Source organism: Aulostomus chinensis, chromosome 22 (assembly GCF_037954235.1).
Source record: "Aulostomus chinensis isolate RoL2024-O1b breed Wild chromosome 22, RoL_Achi_v1.0, whole genome shotgun sequence".
Classification (NCBI taxonomy): domain Eukaryota; kingdom Metazoa; phylum Chordata; class Actinopteri; order Syngnathiformes; family Aulostomidae; genus Aulostomus; species Aulostomus chinensis.
Genome location: NC_141341.1, coordinates 14,679,603 through 14,699,391, shown reverse-complemented (window position 1 = coordinate 14,699,391; position 19,789 = coordinate 14,679,603). Strand labels below are relative to the sequence as shown.

General features: G+C 44.9%; 1 protein-coding gene across 5 annotated transcripts; it reads right to left on the bottom strand.

Annotated features, from left to right (window-relative positions):
- Nucleotides 1–311: 311 nt before the first annotated feature.
- tax1bp1a (Tax1 (human T-cell leukemia virus type I) binding protein 1a) lies at nt 312–19,752 on the bottom strand. Of its 5 annotated transcripts, none has more exons than XM_086192755.1 (18): nt 19,405–19,752; nt 17,048–17,180; nt 16,655–16,869; nt 13,589–13,691; nt 12,679–12,869; nt 12,344–12,499; nt 8,710–8,858; nt 8,261–8,351; nt 7,988–8,173; nt 7,650–7,901; nt 7,256–7,447; nt 7,100–7,172; nt 6,327–6,817; nt 4,284–4,370; nt 3,033–3,219; nt 2,757–2,956; nt 2,062–2,144; nt 312–1,644 (listed from the first exon to the last, which is right to left on the bottom strand). In XM_086192755.1, exons 3-18 carry the CDS (start codon nt 16,841–16,843, stop codon nt 1,434–1,436), a joined length of 2,841 nt encoding a protein of 946 aa, XP_086048881.1. In that variant the 5' UTR covers nt 16,844–16,869; nt 17,048–17,180; nt 19,405–19,752; the 3' UTR covers nt 312–1,433. The 5 variants fall into 5 exon arrangements, with proteins under 5 accessions (XP_086048881.1, XP_086048882.1, XP_086048883.1 ...); XM_086192756.1 differs by having other exon boundaries at nt 17,159–17,180; XM_086192757.1 differs by lacking the exon at nt 17,048–17,180 and having other exon boundaries at nt 16,655–16,828.
- Between the last annotated feature and the right edge of the window lie 37 nt (nt 19,753–19,789).

Here is a 19,789-nt window from a genome sequence, read left to right as displayed (position 1 = left end):
TACTGTGTACAGTGAATGTATTGTAATGTGTGTCTGTCGTCAAGTGCTTTTAAATTATATTTTCGTATGTAACGTGGAGACCAGTGTTTCCTTTTTGTATGAGGGGACAAGTTCTGAACAGAGTTGACTTGTAAATGATGTCAAACTGTCTTTCTATATAAAAGAGAAGCTGCTTAAATGTAAACAGGAAACACTTGGAGAAGAAAAAAAAACAGCAAAATAAAGTAAAGACTGATGTCGACTTTTCTTTCTTTCTTTGGTCACACGTGTTCCCACCTAAATGAGTACAGAGTTTCATTGAAGTGCATTTAGACAAGCTTACTTTATTCATAAAGATCTTTGCAGTTCACCATTTAAACTGCCATTCAAACATTCTCACACAGAAAGGACTGCATCAGACACCAAACACACACACCCGCGCGCACGCACGCACACACACGCACTGTCCTGGTGATGATTTACAAAGCCAGAATACAACACTGTCGAATCGCTGTCATGACTTAAAATAGACAAAAGCAGTGGCGAGCACACTCTCTCTCACACGTACACATTTATATATATCACAACATTCACACATGAGGTCTAACTTCACAGTTCTAACGTGGCAGTACATGACAGTAAAAGTGTCTTTAACTCAAGAGCCCTGCAGTCTAGTTTCCTTAAACACGTTCGAGAGTATCTCTGATCAAATAAAGCCGGCAGCCAGGCTTCTTCCCGAGAAAGTGCACGCCAGTTCAGTAAAACAACACTGGACTTGTCATTCGTTCATCGCGTGAAGGGAAATAACAGTGAAGGGAAGCAACAGTAATCCACAGACCTCTCCACAACTTATTTTCATATGTACAGTTACATTCAGAATAAAGCCTTATTTAGTGCAGATACATGAAAACTTAGTGCCGATATTGTTTTGACGATCGGAAGAAGATCACTTCCAGTTCAAGTCTAAGTAACTCCCATCCTCGCACGCAACCACCGTCCACTATAAACAACCCGTGACTCTTGAGACTTCACATATTCACATCTGCATTTACACCTTGAAAACGTCTCTCTTATCCACCTCTGAAAGCGGAACCATTTGCTGTGTCGCTTATTGTAAATAAATATTTGTCTTGGCGCTCGGGCTCAAGCTCCTTCTTTCGAGCTGGAACGTAGAAAATGTGAAACATAGAATATACACATGCAGGACCCACGGTGCGTTCGTCCCTTGAAGCAGAAAGATGAGCAGTAAAACAGAAAGTAAAATGTGGACCGGTGCTGTTCCCCAGTGACCACTGACCCCTCACGATGGTGGAGTAGCTTCCCCCCCGAGAAGGCTACATTATTTCTAAAGTTTGTGCCAATAACCATATACAACAACTTAACCGAACCAGGATCAAAAATGAAGTAATAGCTGACGACGCACATGGACCCCCAACAGAATTCTGGCAGAACCTTCATTCGATCTGCTCAAAATTGAGCACGTGGCCGTCAAAGTGCGTGAGGACGTGTCTCTCGAAGAGCTGCTGCTGACAGTTGAGAGGGAACTGCTCGGAGCAGACGGGACAGATCTTCCAGTGGCTTTCTACGTGCTGCTCGAAGCTGCGCTGCTCAAAGTGGGGAGGGAAGATCACCTCGCAGAGGGGGCAGCGCTTGTGAACGTCGCCGCTGGGGAGAGGAAAGACGGGAAACACAGAAAACCCAGCAAAAAAAAACTTCAGTGAGGGGAAAGGCAAATAAAGAGTTTATTGTGTAGTATTATAGAAGGGAGAAACTTCTGATGAGTGTGTGATGACCAGGTGGTGTTTTGAGATATTTACACCTGTCTTCACACTCAGTGAGTTTTGGGGATGCACAGTTTAGCCCTGTTTACGACTATCAATGACATGATAAATAACTGCTATTCAATAGTTGAGTTACAGAAAAACACCATCTATTTTAACGGGGACTATTTCTTCAACGAGGTATTTGAATTTTCCCGGACAGTTTCTGATGTTTTTCCAGGGAAGTGTCAGAAATGGCAGATGTAAACATTCAGGAATATCGTCAGAATCTTCACCGTAGAGAAAGAGGTCGTGACTGTACCTTGAGTCGAAGCAGAAGCTACTCCTGGCTTCACTGCGTCTGCTGGCCTGATGGTCACAGGATGGCGGGGTGGCTTCACCTGCCTATAACACGCACACAAAAGCAGTGATGATGAAGAGTGTGTGTGTGTGTGTGTGTGTGTGAGTGTTTAAACCTCTATCACTCTGGATGGAAGGGCGATGAAGAGTGCGTGTGTGTGAGTGTTTAAACCTCTATCACTCTGGATGGAAGGGCGATGAAGAGTGTGTAGGCAGCTGTACCGTCCTCACTAATACGTGTTCACTTTGCTCCCAAACAATACAGATGTAATCCGACAGACACTAACTGATCTTGAATAGACAGGGGGGGGGGGGGGGGGGCCTCCCAATTACTCTCCCCAGCCTTCGTTAACTTCGCCTCTCTTCAGCTCGGAGAAACTGACACTAATTAGAGCTTTATGCAAATGAGTTCACAGCTTCATCTTTTACAGGCAGGAAACTACCTGTCGTTCAGTTGAGAGGACGAGAAGCTGGCATGTGAGCCGCTGTGATTGTTTCGGTGGCAAAAACCAATATTCATGTTTGTCACAGCATCCTGTGTGTGTGTGTGTGTGTGTGTGTGTGTGTGTGTGTGTGTGTGTGTGTGTGTGTGTGTGTGTGTGTGTGTGTGTGTGTGTCTGTGCGCGTAAACGTGTCTGTGTGTTTGGATGTACTCACAGTGTGAGGCTCCTCTGGTGGAGGCTCCAAACCCTCTGGGGGGCTCGTGCTGCGGGAGGGTTGGATACACACCACCTCTCTGTCCCAGTCTGGTGCTGCTGGCCCTGGGCTGGGTGGTGTGATTGGTGGAGCACAGGGGGGGACGCAGGGTGGGGCCTCAGGTGGAGGACGGGACATGTGTTCAGGAGAGAGTGCAACATCTGGAGGAATTGAGACGTGGAAACGTTACTACCTCAATGCGCGTGTTCATAGGAGGGGGACGGACAGGAGCATCACCTTTTGTGGTGTCTGTGGAGTAGGGATTGCCATACTGCAGCTCGGCAGGCCTCTGCGGCACCAGCGGGGGTGGGGACGGGTCCTGCGGGTATGGTAGCGGGTAGCGCAGCACCATGGGCTGCTTGACCTCAGCACCTTGGACACCAGCGTCTTGCTCCCTCTGCCTGCTCACATAACGCTGCAGCTCCTGCAGGACAGACGGAGACTGAGCGATCCTGACGCCTCGACACTCGACCACATGACACTTTGACACGTCTTTTCATTTGTGAAATTATGTGATAAAAGATAAAACATGAGGAACAGACATGAAGCGGCAGTTACAGACCCTCCCTGTTACTTGGAGCGCATATGAACGTACACGCAACTGACGACTTTAGGGCGCTATTTCCTTGCCGAAATGATCATTTTTACTCTGATCGGTGTAGAACCATGATTCCCATCCTAATGTCAGGGGATTTACCATAAAAGAGTCATCTCTTTTGCTCTCCTGCCGCAAAGCGTTGCATGTCACCACGGCAACATTCTTTCCATTATTCTGTCCACTTGGACCAGTGAACGGCTGATTCCGTCCAGTTGTAGGAGTCCTTAAATTAACATAAGAGGAAGCTGCCTGAGGAACATCTGGCCCACGGTGACGCGGTCAAACACCATCAGTGCAAAGAGAGAGCGACTGGAGCGGGACGGCAGTAATTCAGAGAACGTTTGAATTCTCACTGATGGAACCACAAAAGCAGTTAAGCACTTCAGTCAGTTAAGTTTCCCTCCACACTGCTGCTGCCCTTTGTGATTATAAGTGAAGCAAGAGCATTAGTACCCTACTCATTACTGTAATGGGTGTCAGACTCTGGCTCCCTCTGTTCCAGCTTTACTGATGGAGGCGCTCGCCCTCCCTCCCTCTCGCTCTCTCTCCTCCCCCCCCCCCCCCGACCTCCTCTCTTGATGACTTCATTAGTGCGCTGCTATCAGGTTTAACATTTAAACCAGGGTTGGGAAGGTGAAACAGACGTCGCGTGGCATTTGCACTGTATAATGGCACTGTACTCATGGGGAAAAGAAGCAAGAAGAGATGTTTTAATTAGTGGGGGGGAAGAAAGAAGAGGCTACAAAGGAGTTCAGACACTCAACCCAAGCGCTTAACTTCGACTGAGAATGCATCAGTGGATCTCTACTGCAGTTCCTTTGTTGTGAGATGGAGGTTTCACTTTATATGAAGGAAACCTCAAGCTTTTTATCATGAAGCTGCTGTGTTACCTCCTGCAGTTGCTCTTTGTCTCTCAAGGCCTGGGCGAGGTTGCGTTTCAGCTCCATCACTTCACTGGTTCGCTCCGCCATCTGCACCTACAAACCCAGGCACACATTTTTACCAAACTTGGCTGACGGGTGCAGGCCATGCCAAGGGACCACCCATATAAATGAAGGGCGGATCCAATAAACATATCAAAAAATTACTTAGAATTATGTGTGCAGCCCAACCTGTTTGGCATTTACACTTCAAGTGCATAAGCAATTAATCAAATAGGTTTTGCTTAGAAAGACATTCACTGATCAATCCATCACACCAACAAAATTTGTGTTTTCTTTAGTCAACTGATGAACAGTAGGTACACACACGTACGCGCGCACACACACTGCCAGTGAACTAAAGGTTTGTTCAGTTGGGTTTTGTACAACCTGGAAATGTGTCAAAAGTGTGGTGCTCATTGTTCACCACACACAGATGCGTCACAGCATCCAGCAATCCAACAAGGCCTGGAAGAAATATTAATAATCCAATATCGCTGCCACAGGAAGTTACCAGTAACAGCAGCGAGGAGCTGAGACCAGCACGGCTCATGTGCTGTGCTCAGGGTTCTTGATTTTCAGTGTGAACGGCTGTTACAGGGGCAAAAGTATATTTGGCAGATACAAATACGACAGTAAAGCCCCAGAAAGCAGGACTGGGCCCAGGAACGAGTGGAGGAGCAGGTGACAGTAAATCCTGTGGTCTCCACCAGACAGGACTGACCCTGTGGGAGAGTTTCCATGGCTTCTTGCCTGCTCGTCTCTCATTTCATCCCATTACCAAGATTCCAACTCTCCTCCTTTCCTTCTTTCTGCTTCATGTCTTTCTTGTCTGTCCTTTTTTTCGTTTCTTGAATTGCGTTTGGTTCTTTTTCTTTCCCGCCCTAATTCTCTTTCATCTCCTTTGGTCCTCTCTCTCCCCCTCTCCTGGAGATTTACAGCGCAGCATTAGAGGGTTAAGTTCAGGTATGGAGTCAGCGATGTGAATTTCTTGGCCCACCTCCCCTCCCACTTCCACTGTCTCTTCCTCTCCCTAGCTTCATCCTTTGGGTGCCTGATGTAAACAGTCGTAAAGCACGACGTTGTGCGGCTGGCTCCCCTGTCCGTCTCCGGGGCCCTTAAGAGCAGCTCGGATCTGGGGCGCTGGCCTCAGACTGGAGACTCTATCAAAGACAGGGGAGAGCCTTATTTACAGTGCCGATAAACACACACTCACTCATGGAGATTAAATGCCAGTAGGTGCTTCAACGGACATTCGCACGCAAAGCCGCAGCGAACCTGAATGCTTGTACTCGATCACACCCACATGCCACACACATTGGCTCATGTGTTGTAAGAATGCAGTGGTTACATGTGCATGCGTGCAACCAGCTGAATACTAGGGTTCGATCAGTTCAGCTGGTATGACTATCGGATACTGTGGGAGGAACTGTTCCCACACATGATCCTTCTCTCTATCTGGTATCTACTGGAGTCTGGTTTAAAGTCCCCCTCCTCTTCTTTTTCCAACAGTTGAATGTTTGGGCTTCCCTGTGTAGAGAGATGTTTGTGCGCTGTTTGACACCACAAGGCTTTATTGCAATTTTTTTTTTCTGCCCACAGTGAAAATCTGATTTAAGAGGCGGAGCTATGTACAGGATTTGTGACATCACAAATGTTTTAGAAGATGATTCTGGTGCAAATTTCAGAGCACAAAAGTATAATATGGAATTCTAATGATTTTTTTTCCCTGCAGAGACACAAAAGGGTATTTTTGAATGCACATGTGGAGGGGATCTATACATCTTTTTAAAACAATCTCAAGGAAAGGTGACTATATATATATATATGTGTGTGTGTGTGTGTGTATGTGTGTTATATAAAAAACACTAACAAAAATCAAGAAAAAAATAACAATTTCCAAACACTACATTCAAGTATATTCCTGATTTAAACAGATGTGTATGCAGCCACTCTGGTTCACTGTTCCTGTGTGTGAGAGAGAGTGTGTGTTTGTTTGTGTGTGTGTCTCACTTTGAATCGCTCCTCCTCATTGGCCAGCCGCTGCTTCAGCGTCTCATTGATGGCACACTGCTCCCTCCACTTCTCTTCCATCATCGCCAGCTCCTCCTCCACAGAACGTGTCTGTTCCTTCTCCGCCTCCTCCATGCTCCTGCCCTCCATCTCCTGCGTCACCTGTTCCTCCGTACCACCCCTCCCGTCATCAGCCCTTTCCACTTCGCTATTCTCCTGGGTGCCCTCCACTTCCACCCAGCTCGTCATCCTCAGACTCTCCTCTGGCAGGCTCTCCCTCTTCTCCTCTTTTTCTGCCTTTTCCTTTTCTCCGTCTTCTCCTCGGGTCACTTGTCTCTTGGCCTCATCGCTCTCCTTCAACGAGTTCTCACTCTGCTTTTCCTCCCTCTCTGTGCTGACGTGGGAGTCGGTGTGTGTGGATTCCCTGTTATTAAGTCCAGGGCTGATTGTCATCTCAGCAGCTTCTTGCAGGATCGCAGTAGCAATACTTCCTGTGAAACACAGACTTGTTGATGATTACAGTCAGGAGGATGCTGCCTGATTTGATTGCACCTAGTTGAAAACACCCCAGGCACATCTAAAATGTAATGTTGTGTCACCAATTTCTTATATTTAGCATAGTCTGGAGCTATCTCTATTCAAACTGAGACTGAATATGAGTGTAGCTCGACAGCAAAACTACAGCACAGTATGGACAGAGTATCAACCTGGCAGTTCAATCAGAATGAGTTCTTTTTCAAACTGATCTCATATCTGTTTTAATGAAAGTGCACCTGCTGTGGGTGAGTCTGGACTCGGTGTCAGTGGCTCCAGCGTCGTCTCTGTGGATGCATTTCTCTTGTGCTCCTGTTAACGGAAACACATCGATAAAGTTGCCAGCCGGTTTGGTTATCTGAGTATTTATATTGTTTCCTGGGCCAGTAACTCACCCCCTGTGACTCGCTCGTGTTCAGTTTGGCGACCTGCCTGCGGAGTCGCTGGCACTCTCTGTATTTCTCTTTATAGTGTTCAGCTGCCATGTGGAGACGCAGCTTCAGCTCCTCCACCTCCCTCTGCAGCTCAGCTTCGGCCTCTGACACCACCATCATGCTAGGTGTCACCTCGCTACTGGTACCAACACCCTGAAACAGAGGAGGAGAAAAGAAAAGATCAACTTGGGGATGTTTAAGATGCCAGCCGTCTTATTTCACTATACTCCAAAAATCTGTTGTACTGATACTTGAGAAAACTGTTTTTCCACAGTAGGATTCAGGATTCTCTCAAACCTGGTCAATTGAGGCCCATAAGATATAGACATAGAATTTAGGGAGGTCTTTCACTGACCACTTCCTTCTGTGCCGTGCTCCTCATACGGTCTAACTGGCTCTCCATACGCTGGCACTCGGCCTGAGCATCAGCGAGACTCGCACGGAGCTTGTCAACCTCCAAGCGGGCGCGGTACAGCTCAGTCATGGTGTGGTCACGGGCACTGGCTGAGTCGCGGAGTTCTGAGGCCAGCAGGGAGGCCTGCTGCCGGGACGCCTGGAGCTGCTCCTCAGCCTGGCGGAGCTGCTCACGCACACGGGCCAGCTCCGCCTGAGGCACCAAGGACCAAGTTAAACTTACATGTCATGACACAGTAAAAAAGTATGGATTTATTTCAAAACAACCACCAGTAATACCTTGTCAGCCTTGAGAGTTAGCAGCTCTTTCTCCAGACTATCCCGCTGGGCAACACAGGCCCTGAGCCTCTCCAGCTCCTCCTGGAACTGAGCAATGGTCACCTCCCGGTTCAGCTCCACCGCCTTCAGCATCTGCAGCTCTGCGCTCAGCTTAGTGTTCTCCAGCTCTGTGCTGCGCAGGTGAGCCTACACATGAATCAGAACAAATACACGCAGGTCAGCGCCTGTCTTTGGCGACTGAAATGTATCACATCTTATCCTGCTTCCTCTCACTTTGTAGAGGTCTCTCTCATCCTTCTCGTTCTTCAGCTGGCTCTCCAGGCTGTCTCGCTCCGCTGTCAACTTCTTCAGACGGTCGCGCAGACTGAAACATCAAGGTTTGTAAAAGCTTGCATCCACCAGTCAGTCAAGTTACGTCCTTGAGGTGTACACAATTCAGACTCACTCTCCTGACTGCTAACAAAACTGACAAGTTTAGGGTGTGTAACTCGTGGGACACTCTTTCCATCTGCATGGAGGATGGCCGTGTGTATGGATAGAATAAGTGAGAGAATAAGTATAGAATATTAGTAAGCGCTCAGGTTCACATGCTTGACGCAGAGAGGAGAGAATTATTTCTGCATTAGTTTCCTGGACAAGTTGAATGACAAAGATGTTGAGGAAGCAGAGGGCACAGAAATGTTTGAGATTGGATGATTGATGGTCACATGGTCTCAACTCACCAATCAAGCTCCGTCTCCTTCTGCAGGCCTCTCTGAGTGACACCCAGCAGGTCCTCCTCCAGCTGACGGACTCGGTCTGTAGCCTCCGTCAGCCTCCTTCTCACCTCCTCCCTCTCTTCTGACAGTCCCTGCGACGAGCGCAGGAGCTCCTACGAGAGGACAGGAAGCTGAAGATCACACCAACAAGAAGAAGTGACCGATCACAGCAGCTGCTTCAGGAGGCTGAACGGGATGCTGGACAGAGTTAGGGGTGGACGCAGTAGCAGTGATTCACGGCAGGTGGTAATATTTCATATCAAGCACAACAGCTTTAATTCAGTATGTTTGGTTTGTTGAGCTGCTACTTATTAAAACTGAATGGAAAAAAGGAAAAAAAAGACAATTTCATGGTAGATGTAGCGAGGAAAATTTTACAATTTTATCTTTACTTTGGAAATGTTTATAAACGGTCCTCAATAAGGTGTTTCAGCCAATAGGAATCAGACGTGCAGCGTGTTGTTTAGATTAAAGTCACAATTATCAGAATTTTGTCTTGGTAATTGAATTTTTGACACTAGTTTGACATAACATGCGACTTATCGGTGAGTCAAACTACAATCCCCACAATTCCTCAGTGTTCTATCAAATTCCACTCAGCTGTTACTTCAGAGAAGGAATTTCCCCACAGGGGTCCGTATGAATCTGCATGTATTCATCCACCACTCTGTGGATGCTCTGTGTCTCAATACGCTTTACTGATTATTAGTTTATTCACTGCAGTTCATTTTGGTAAATAAAACACCACACTGAATTCAAGTCACGAATCAGAAGAATACGCATACTAATTCCAATTTAGGAATTAATTTATTTTTTTTCCTATTAAACATATTTCTTTTCTTTTCTTTTCTTCTGTTTCTGCTTCGACACTTCATGCTGCCATACCATCTGAATCCCTCCTGGGGGTGTGGGGTCAGCTAAGAACAATCTTATCGCTTGTAAATAGCCAGTTACATACAATAACACACGTGAGCTGTTTAAACACACCTTCATCTTTGCAGAACTTCTCCAAACGTAACAAATAACTGCTGCAAAGGCATGCAGGAGCAACATGATTATTATAAGAGAAATTCTTGAGTCCAAAGGCCTGGAATTGCGCACCAGATGATAGAAGGTGTGTTTTCTCCGTGCTTGTGTCTCCTGAGGAAATGCCTTGTTTGAACCTGCTGCTAATCAGTAGCACAGAGCAGTAAATCATCCACAGCTAATATCAGTCGTGACAGAACAACATGCCTCTGCACACACCCTCCCGTTTCTGTGTGGCAGGCGCACACCCAGACTCCCTCGCATAAACTCACGGAGAGAGATGGACAGACAGTTAAGGACATTAGGAGGCAGAGAGAGACAGCACTCGTCCGTCCAGCGCAGACAGAGAGAACACACACACACACACACACATATGCACCACTGCCCAGGGGCCTGTCTCCCTTTGGGCTCAGCTCCACAAAGATTATTGTATGATTTTTATGGCTCACGTTTGAGAAGCACTTTAGCAGTGCATAAAGACCTTATAAAAAGTGTAGTCATAAAATTAGCAGCCACAAAATATGTACTTAGGTTTTCATGTTAAACTCAGAGGATATTTTCATCAGGCATGGCAAGAGCTATCACACCTACTGTAAATGTAGCAAACACACATGCGCGCCCGCGCACACACGCACAAACACACACACTTACATACACACACACACCCCTACTCACACAAGCCATACATCTACAGATGGACATGCCTGTTGAATGAAAAGCAGCATGGTAATAACAGAGTGTGTGTGTATTACCACGTACTTTATGGTAATTTTTGTCCTTTGTAAAAAAAAAAGAAAAAACAGAACAAGTGGACTAACTCAAAGCAGCCTGCTCTCGCTCTGGCCTCCACCAGACAGCAGCACTAGAGGGCGATATGAGACTAGATTCAAAGTTACAAAAATGATGGTTCCTTTCAGTGACTTTTTTTTTTGATCTGGGTGCAAAATTACTGCTTAACAAATGAGCATAGAAATAGAGGAGGATTAACAGAGAGGGGGAAAACAGATTTTTTTCTTGCTTTCAATATTTGTTTAACTCTGACGAATGTTTGGCAAATTAGCCAAGCTTCCTGCCATGCCGATCGACCAACTGTGACGGGGAACTGAGCCAGAAAGACGGGGACAGAAAGACGGGACAGACTAACAGAGAGAAAATAGACAGTGAGAAAGCAGTGGCCATTGAATCGCGTGACTGAGTGGTGTTTGTCCCTGAGGCTGGGCAGGGCTCTTTTTTCAGGCAGGCGGTTTTGTGGACTACCCTCCTCTCATTCCACACACAGACTAAAAGGGTTTGCAAGCGGGTGGCATAATGAGTGTGTTTGTGTGTGCATGTGCGTTGTGTGCGTGTGTTAACACACATTAGAGGGGCCCTGTGGTGTAGGACCTGAATGTGAGGGTGAGAAAGAAGGGGGTGCAGATTGTGTATGTGTGAGTGAGTGAGTGTGTGTGTATGTGTGTGTGTTTGACGTCATGTTTGTTCACTCTGTGGTTGCGATGGCATCGTCCCTGACGCCAGATGCCCGAGAAAACTGAGTCCCAATTCCGTTCTAGCCCACTGAGTCAGGTCGTTAAAGAGGGAGACTGGTGCACACACTTCAACACAAACACATCTGAACACACGCACACACACAGGAACACAAACATACACATAAACACACACACACACACACACACACACAGAGAATCTGTGGCTGCCTATGTATCTCTCAAGCATGGACACCGATTGTTCAGAAATTGGAAGCTTTGAAGTGCTTCAGACCTGTGATCACTGGTGAGGAACCGACTCCAACAACGTGGCTGTTTGTTTATGAACACACATTCACAAACACACATCATCTCCAGTCTCACTGACTACATTTATGCGAACACAATATTCCACTACTGGTTAAGTTTTTGTCCTTAATTCCCAAAATGACAATATTCCAACAAAACAGTTGAAATGGCTGAGGAGTATGAATATTCCACTAATAAACCTGTTTATGTGCAGCCACACTAATTTCAACTAATGAGGCTTTACAGAGAGACTTCAGGGGGGGGTTAAGTTTGCTGTCATTGTTTCCCTCCTGTCCAAATTAAGTATTACGCACTGAGATTTTCCAACATAATTTCTACTAATGTGAAAGAAAAGTAAAAGTTGAGTTTCCCTCCGACTTAATGGCATGTTTAACCACTACGATTTTGGATGTATTTTGGGAGGTGAGACAAGAGTGATATTGCCTGTTAGCAGTGGCCATAGTAGCATTAAGCTAGAGCGTTCAGCCATAAACAGTGCGTGTGTGTGTGTGTGTGTGTCTGTGTGTCTGTGTGTGCGCGCGCAAGATCACAAACTGCTGGAAGAAACTCAAGATGCATATTATAAATATGTTGTATACATGTACAATGAATTCTTTCTGAAACCAGATTATATCAAAATATCCTCCTGAAATGCTATATTTGGAAAAAGGTACAAATATCCAACTGGAATACACTCGATCTTGTCCTTTAAGGAATATGAGTGGAATATTCGTGTGAAGATGAAGGCAATATTGTTTTTCATACAACAAATCTTTATTTGAGCCCCCCGCATCTCCAACCTGGTTGTGTGTCCGCAGCAGGCAGCATGTCTCCCTCTCCTGCTCCCTCTCCCTGGCCAGTCGCTTCTGCTCCTCCTGGAGCTGCTGTTTCTCTTCCTGGAGGAGGCGCATGGCCTTTAGCAGCTCCCTGCGCTCCTGCTGGGCCTCCTCCACGCGCTGGATCAGAGCAAGGAGGTTTTTCAAGTTGACAGGTCATATCATATGGTACAATTATCATAACCCCACCCATCTTAGGCTAGTTCTGCACGTGTTGTATGATATATCGTGTCATGTGATCAGGGTCATGATCAGAAACAGAATAAGCCTCTGGTTCTGCTGGGTTTGGCTCGGCCTACCTCCAGCAGGCCAGTCTTGGTGGTGACGACCAGTATGTCCGAGTTGCTGTCGTCCTCGGTAACAGTCAGCAGCTCCTCAGTGGGCGTGGCTGACCTGAACTGGAAGGGCGTACTGGCTCCTCTGATGTCACCAGCATGTGTGACGTAACAGAACTGGTAGAACTCCCCGTCAGATTTAGGAACATAGTAACCTGCAAAGGAGATAAGCATTTGCTGTCGAAGCCAATACTCGCTTCACTACAACAGGAACCTCCACCCTTCGTCAATGTAAAGCTCCAAAAGTACACACAACTACACGAGTACACACTAGGCCCTTTTACATGGCACAGTAGCAGGTCGCTTTATTGGAAAACTCATAATTCCAACACATCATTTATACACGTGAACATCTCAAACAGCCCTCAGCTAACGCCATCAGATCTAACTTTAGCACTCCTTCACGTGTTCAAGCCGCCTCTCTGGGATGGAGAAGTAAGTACAGAACATCCGGCTGCCAACTGATTTTACTGACTACTGACACACCACAGCATGCTCTCATATTTTCACAGTGTAATATCTGACCGTTCCAGGCCTAGTAAAACCACTTTGCAGGCCCTCATCTTGTGTGTGTGTGTGTGTGTGTGTGTGTGTGTGTGTGTGTGTGTGTGTGTGTGTGTGTGCGTGTGTGTGTGTGTGTGTGGTTTGAGAGGTGCTCAGGTCCCAGGCCGTCGTTTGCGGTTGTGTTCCCTTATTAAATAAAAGTGCTGGTTTTTATATGTGCCGTAAAATTGAGGAGTTACTTTGGATTACCCCGGGTCTGTATAGTGGTTTACATAGACTGCGCACGTGTGTGTCCTTGTATGAGTGTCTGTATGTATGTATGTGTGTGTGTATGTGTGTGTGTGTGTGTGTGTGTGTGTGTGTTCTATACCTTGAAACACCACCGTCCTGTGTACAGTACTTCCTGGTTCATAGTTTTCGGGCATTGGAGACCAAAGGAATGTGTAGTAATCCCTGGCTGTGCTCCAGCCCACCTGAGGACACGGTACATAGAAGAAGATGCAGCTAAATACAGCACACAAACAGACCATGAGATATCCAATCTGATTTAAGGAGGAAAAAAATCATAAATTTCAAAGTTATTTAACTTGGAAAAAAAAAATCTATTTTTTTTATGCATCCCCACAAATTTTTAATGAACTCCATTTAATAAAGAGAGAATCCTAAATATATTTTACATGAAAATAAATGTTTTTTTTAAACCTTTATCATGCATTTTTAATAAGAAATAAGGCATTTTATATCATATTAATCTCTTTTAAGCTTTTATCATATAGATTTTAATAAATATACATGCAAAAAAAGAATTTCAAATGTCTTAATTTTTGTAACTTCTTTTTAATGAAGAAATTATTTAATAAAGAGAATTTAAAATGTGTTTTCACTGAAAATAAACGGTTGATGTATTTCATTTGGTTTGTACAGTTTTCAATAGAGAATTCTAGACAATAAACAGGGTAAATATGGAAACATTGGAAAACCCCTCACCCCCCCCCCCCCCCCCCAGGTTCCTGCCTCCTTTTGGGCTCACAAAACCGAGGGCCAGTGAAGGTGTGAGTAACAGAACAACATGTGGAGACAAAAAAGTTGTGTGTGTGTGTGTGGGGGGGGGGGGGGGTAAAAAAAAAAAACACGAATGAGGAAAGTAAAGGTGAAAATTTTACACAAAATGGCAAGGGAGATGTAATTCCATGAATTTCATGTGTTGTTAGGTGACAGACGATGAAAGGGAGTTGGGACCATCATAACTCAGTTCCTGTGTCGTAAATCTGTCGCCCAAAACCGCACACTCTCCCTGTCTGGTCTGCATACACACATAAACACACACACCTCATTTCAGCTGACATGTGCCACACATATTTGTGACATAACATAAGTACGCTTATGGCACGGATAACTAACTCGCTTGTGGTTGTTTTTAACATTAAAAAAAATATATATCTGGAGGCGTGGATGGCAGCTGGCAGCAATCACACAATGTAAAAGTTGAGGCGGTTGATTGAGCTGTACGGAGAATTATCGTACGGGCTTTTTAATATGTCATAACTTCCAAACACTAAATCATCCGATGCCAGTAGATTTGCATCAGAGTCGCTTAAGATCAACTGTCCGATTAAATAAACATCAATTAAATCAACACTTGAATTTAAGTGGAAGTAAACAAGTAAATCAAGAAGTAAACAATAAAAAAATAAAATGCTGAATACCTGACAAAGTATTTGCCAGGTTTAACTGGCGCCAGTAAAACAAATGAGCTCCTCAAAACATTTGTCAAAACCAGCAAGTTCGATAATAATGAGGCTGCATGATATATAATAGCACTGTTTGCCTTATCAACCAATTACACTGACGATAATGCTAAAACAAATAACAATCATTTGTCATCTTCTTGCTGATGACTGACAATGTGGAAACTGGGGCCAAGAACATTCTTTCACGCCAGCGTCTCGGTGACACGTTCGGCCGTGATTGACACTCATGTGTGTTTGCTTAAGACAGAAGAGACATAAATTATTTTGCTAATTGTAGAGTGAAGTTGACTGACATTTGGTTAGGTATGGTGTGGGCATTCCAACACAGGAGTCGTGTTATAAAATAATCACAGGCAAAGCAGCTATCAATCACTGGGCCGAGGTGTGAGGGAACAGCACGATGACACCTTAATTATACACTTACACAACGGGTTTCTCCCTGCCGACCCAACAAACATGCCACAACCAAAAACCTCCACAGGGCTTTTTTAGACGGTTGTGTGAGACAACATCACGCTAAAGCAAGCGTTCACTGAATAAATAAATTAAAACCCACGCTTATGTGGGGGGGGCTAGTTCTATGGTGGAAAACAAAATGAAGCGCTTGATCAGCTTATCCTGTTTGTGCTTGCAGTTTGGCCGCCGTAAACTACTATTTTCAGCCACTAGGAGGTGTCTGTGCTCAATGAAGAATGTCTGCCAGTGCAGTCTGAGTCATCCTTGGAGCTAGTCATTGCTGTCTCTCTCTGAAACAGGTGACGCCTTCAGATGTTAGAGGTAAGAGAGAGAAAATGTTGTCACTCTGAGTCATGTTGCCTCTGGGAGACTGAAAAACATCACACACACAAAACAGCGGCTTCATCTGCACACAAATCTCAATCGATTATTTGATACTTATCCACCAATTATGCCCAATTCTTGTCCTGACAGACTTCGTATGGTTGCATATACCTACAGACACCATGTGAGTGAGTGTTAAAGACGCGTGGTCTTCTTGTTCCCTAACATGAAGCACTAACCATCAAACAGCGTTCGTTAGTGCGGATTACAATTAAATTTTCCTATCGACTTTTTCCAAATAAACCCACCAACTTTATTCCTTTTTAATTGAGCTGGCGGATTTGAAGTCAGGTTCTTAAACAACGATAAAATGTTTGTCTTTTGACTTTACGAGACATGAAGTTTCCTAGTTCACATTTCCTGTTAATTATGTGTGAGATTTGATGGCCTTGATAAAAGGGCAGGGTTGAGGGTGGTTAGCAGGAAGCAGCCGTGATGGAGAGACGGAGAGGGGAGCGAACAAGCGTTGGGGGGGGTCGAGGTCCTAATAAGAATCAGAGTGGTTCATAAAGAGCACCAAATGTTTGCCCCCCAGCGAGACCTACTGCAACCAGCCCACTGTGTGCACTCTTCCTCTCTCTGCCTGCAACAGCAACCACACAAAAACCAGTGGTGGCATTGTGGGAATGTAGCGAAAAGTTGAGCCATTAGCGTCGAGGCGAGAGGTAGGTGTTATTTTAGCTAGCCGCTAACCCTACATCTAATGAATATAACCCAAACACATGACCCACGTGAAAAAGAAAAAAAAAATCATTGAATATTTGATCATTCTTAAGAAATAAATAAGAAATAAATAAGAAATTTGCCCGATTGATTGAAGCAGAGTACTATCACGGGTGATTTACCTTAAAGATGCCCACCCAGTCTTTGGGGTTGGGGGTAATGTACGGGGTCAGAGTGTAGCGACATTCCAGAGGTGCCTGAGGCAGGAAACTTTTCCCCACATTCTGGAAGATGACGTGGGCAAAGTTGGACGTTTCCATGATACTGACGCTGCTGCCAGGCGAGGAGTCCACCACCTGGAACGATGACATTGTATCCTTTCGGTCACTTCATTTGTCTGTGGGGAAGTAAGCAGCAGCAGTCAGAAACGCTGTGTATCACAGTCAGCAGAGCCACAGATGACCGGGATAAAAATAACAGGCTTCCTAAGGAGTAGTCACTAGTTTGAGTTACTAAGACAACTCAGAAAACTTGCCTGTTTAACAAAGCAAACGTGTGTTTTTGAGATTACACACCTACATATAGACGAGGAGATCTGAAGCACATGTAGCTACTACAGTCAGGGGCGTGTATCAATAGCAATAGAGGATAAAACGATCGCGCTGTAGTAGCTGTGAGTGACTCACTTGCAGAAGCACAGGAAGGAGTCTGAAAACACAAAAATAAGTTAGCATTGTTGAATGTCTTGATTCCTTCGTCTCAAAGTCAACAGTTTTTTGGTTGTTGTTTTTTTTGGTTAAACGCTTTAAAGGTTTGTGGCTCACGAAGACACGATCAGACATCTTAATGTTTTGTGCTATGGCCAAAAATACATCAGTAAATACTGCACTTGTTGAAGTACTTGTAATATTGTGTCTTAAGAACAGTGGTGGTATCCAACTGTTTTGAAAGTATGTGCAAGTATGTTAGCAACTGATAGCTTTTTACTATGTGAATCTTTTGGGCTAAAAAAAAAAGGTTTCTTTTAATTAAATACAACAAAAGAGAGATTATCAAGGTATCTGTACAGGTATCAAATATTTTATTTGTATTTTGTTATGTCACAGCCCTCGAGAGTGAAGTATGCTGGGAATGACACTGAAGTAAAAGAGCTGACGGTTTGGTAGATGTTTTGTTCAGTTTCCCCGCTGAAAGAAACAGCTGGTGAGATTATCGTTGATATGCTAGAAATGAATCAGAAGAATGATGAGAACACTTTGGCACTCAATTTGTTTCTTTCATACTAGATATTCTGTTCACTTATTCATTCATTGCAGTCTTATTACCCTCCAGAGGTAAGTCTGTCCGACTTTACACAAAAACTGCTAGGCTAGGCTAGCTACGCTGGGCTAGAGCCTGGGCAGTGGAAGAATCCATAAAATATTGGTGTGGACTCATTCAATGCATATTAAAGCAAAAACAGCTTTTTCTACTAAACTGAAACCTTTTGTCTGACACATTTTTCAGCTCCCGTGCATCATATCGATCAAAATCTAACAGTTAGGCTGTAATCAATCATGTAATTAGCTTTCCTGTAATCGGGAAATTTCTGATGAGCCTTGCTGCCTCCCTGGTACAATGTCCTGAAACAATTCTATGCCTCGATAGAAGTGTTTAACAAGGGACGTAAAAACATTCAAGTTGCTTACAGATTGTTAAACGGTATAAAAAGTGAAACATTTACCTTCAGTGGAGTGCTGTCCTAATTTCATTCAGTAAGGATTAGAGATTGTCTGATTGATCAGTTGCTTTTCATTAAAAACATGTGGTTGGTTGAAAGATGCTGTGTAGGTGTAGTCCAGCCTCCCACCTTGTACACTTTTGTTAACCTTAAGACAGTCAGGGGAAACTCACTGAGAGTGAGGGACACTCGCAGGAGTGAGCCACAGCTGCTCAGCCAAAGCCACAGTCTGATCTGCTGGCCAGTGAGCAGCTCATTGGTGGAACTGCAGGCGTGGCTGACACTGCTTCTCCACTTTCCTCACCTAAATTTTTCCTGCCGATCATGGGAATTGAAGTGACAACTCCTCTGGTTGCAAGTTCTCCTCTCAAACCTGTTAGCCCACCACTGCCACCGTGCTGGCATATGACAAGTCACCGGGAGTTAAACAACATATTCATGATTACATCATTTAATATGATGTCCTTACTTCAGAACACTTGTTGCTTTGCTTATGAAAGTTTCTTGTACTGCTTTATTGAACAAGCTGACCAACATCTAAACCAGCTGCTATAACAAAATATGAAAACAGGATCAGGAACAGGTTGTTGGTATTGGCTGCAAACAAATGTGATCAGGGCAGGAATCTGAATATCTCCTACGGCCAATGTACTGCCTGCAACCTTCAGGAGCTAACAGGGATGGAAGCCACAGTAAACCACCCTACTAATCCTCCCTCCAGCACTTTTAAGTACAAATGGGGGTGATTGGTGGTGGAACAAAAGTAGGTGTGCCCTTTAACTAGTTGTGATACAGTTGCTCAGCACCGTGCCCCTATTTATCTTCTCCTAAATGAGAACAAAGCTGAAATGCGTCCTGTCCAAATCGACATTAACACATAATTCCACCCTGGACGCTTGACCCGATATAAATGCCTGTAAAACAGAATCAGCTATAATTGCTGCTACCAACAAACAACGCATACTGAGCCACACCGAGCCGCACTTTCACAGCAAATGTGTCGCCAAACCCCTAAAAGTCAGCGCTGCAGGGTAAAACTAGCTCAGTTAACGAGAGGATAATAGTATTTACGGTGGCTAGGAAGCTAACATTAGCCTGTGAACAGGCCATGTCGTGTCAAGTCATTAGCTAGCTAAACATTATCTCTGCTAGCAGGCTGAAGAAAACGACAAACGTCACTGTTGTCACATTAGAATCAAACTGAAAAAGTACCCTTTTCTTAAGAACTCCAGTTGAGTAAACGGAGGAACTGTCGCCCAGGCGGGTCGATGTTTTAGCCCCGTGTCCCCGTTGTTGTCAAAGCACTGACGATGATGCGTCTCTTCCTGAAAGAGCAGATGATGCTGAACTTCCGGGATACTGTGGATGCTGAGGATGCTGAGGGGGGAGTGAGAGGAAGTCAGGGGTCTCAACTGTGGGGCTCTATCAATTATAAAAATTATTTAAAACAGTTATCAATTTTCAGAGTGACGCGCAATGATTGCTAAACGCAACAGATAGTGTACATACAATTTAAACCGTTCGTTTGTTGTAATTTTGCGGTTGATGTTTGTGGGGTGAAGGCTGTACCAGGCACTTTAAAAAGGACTTTGAGGGT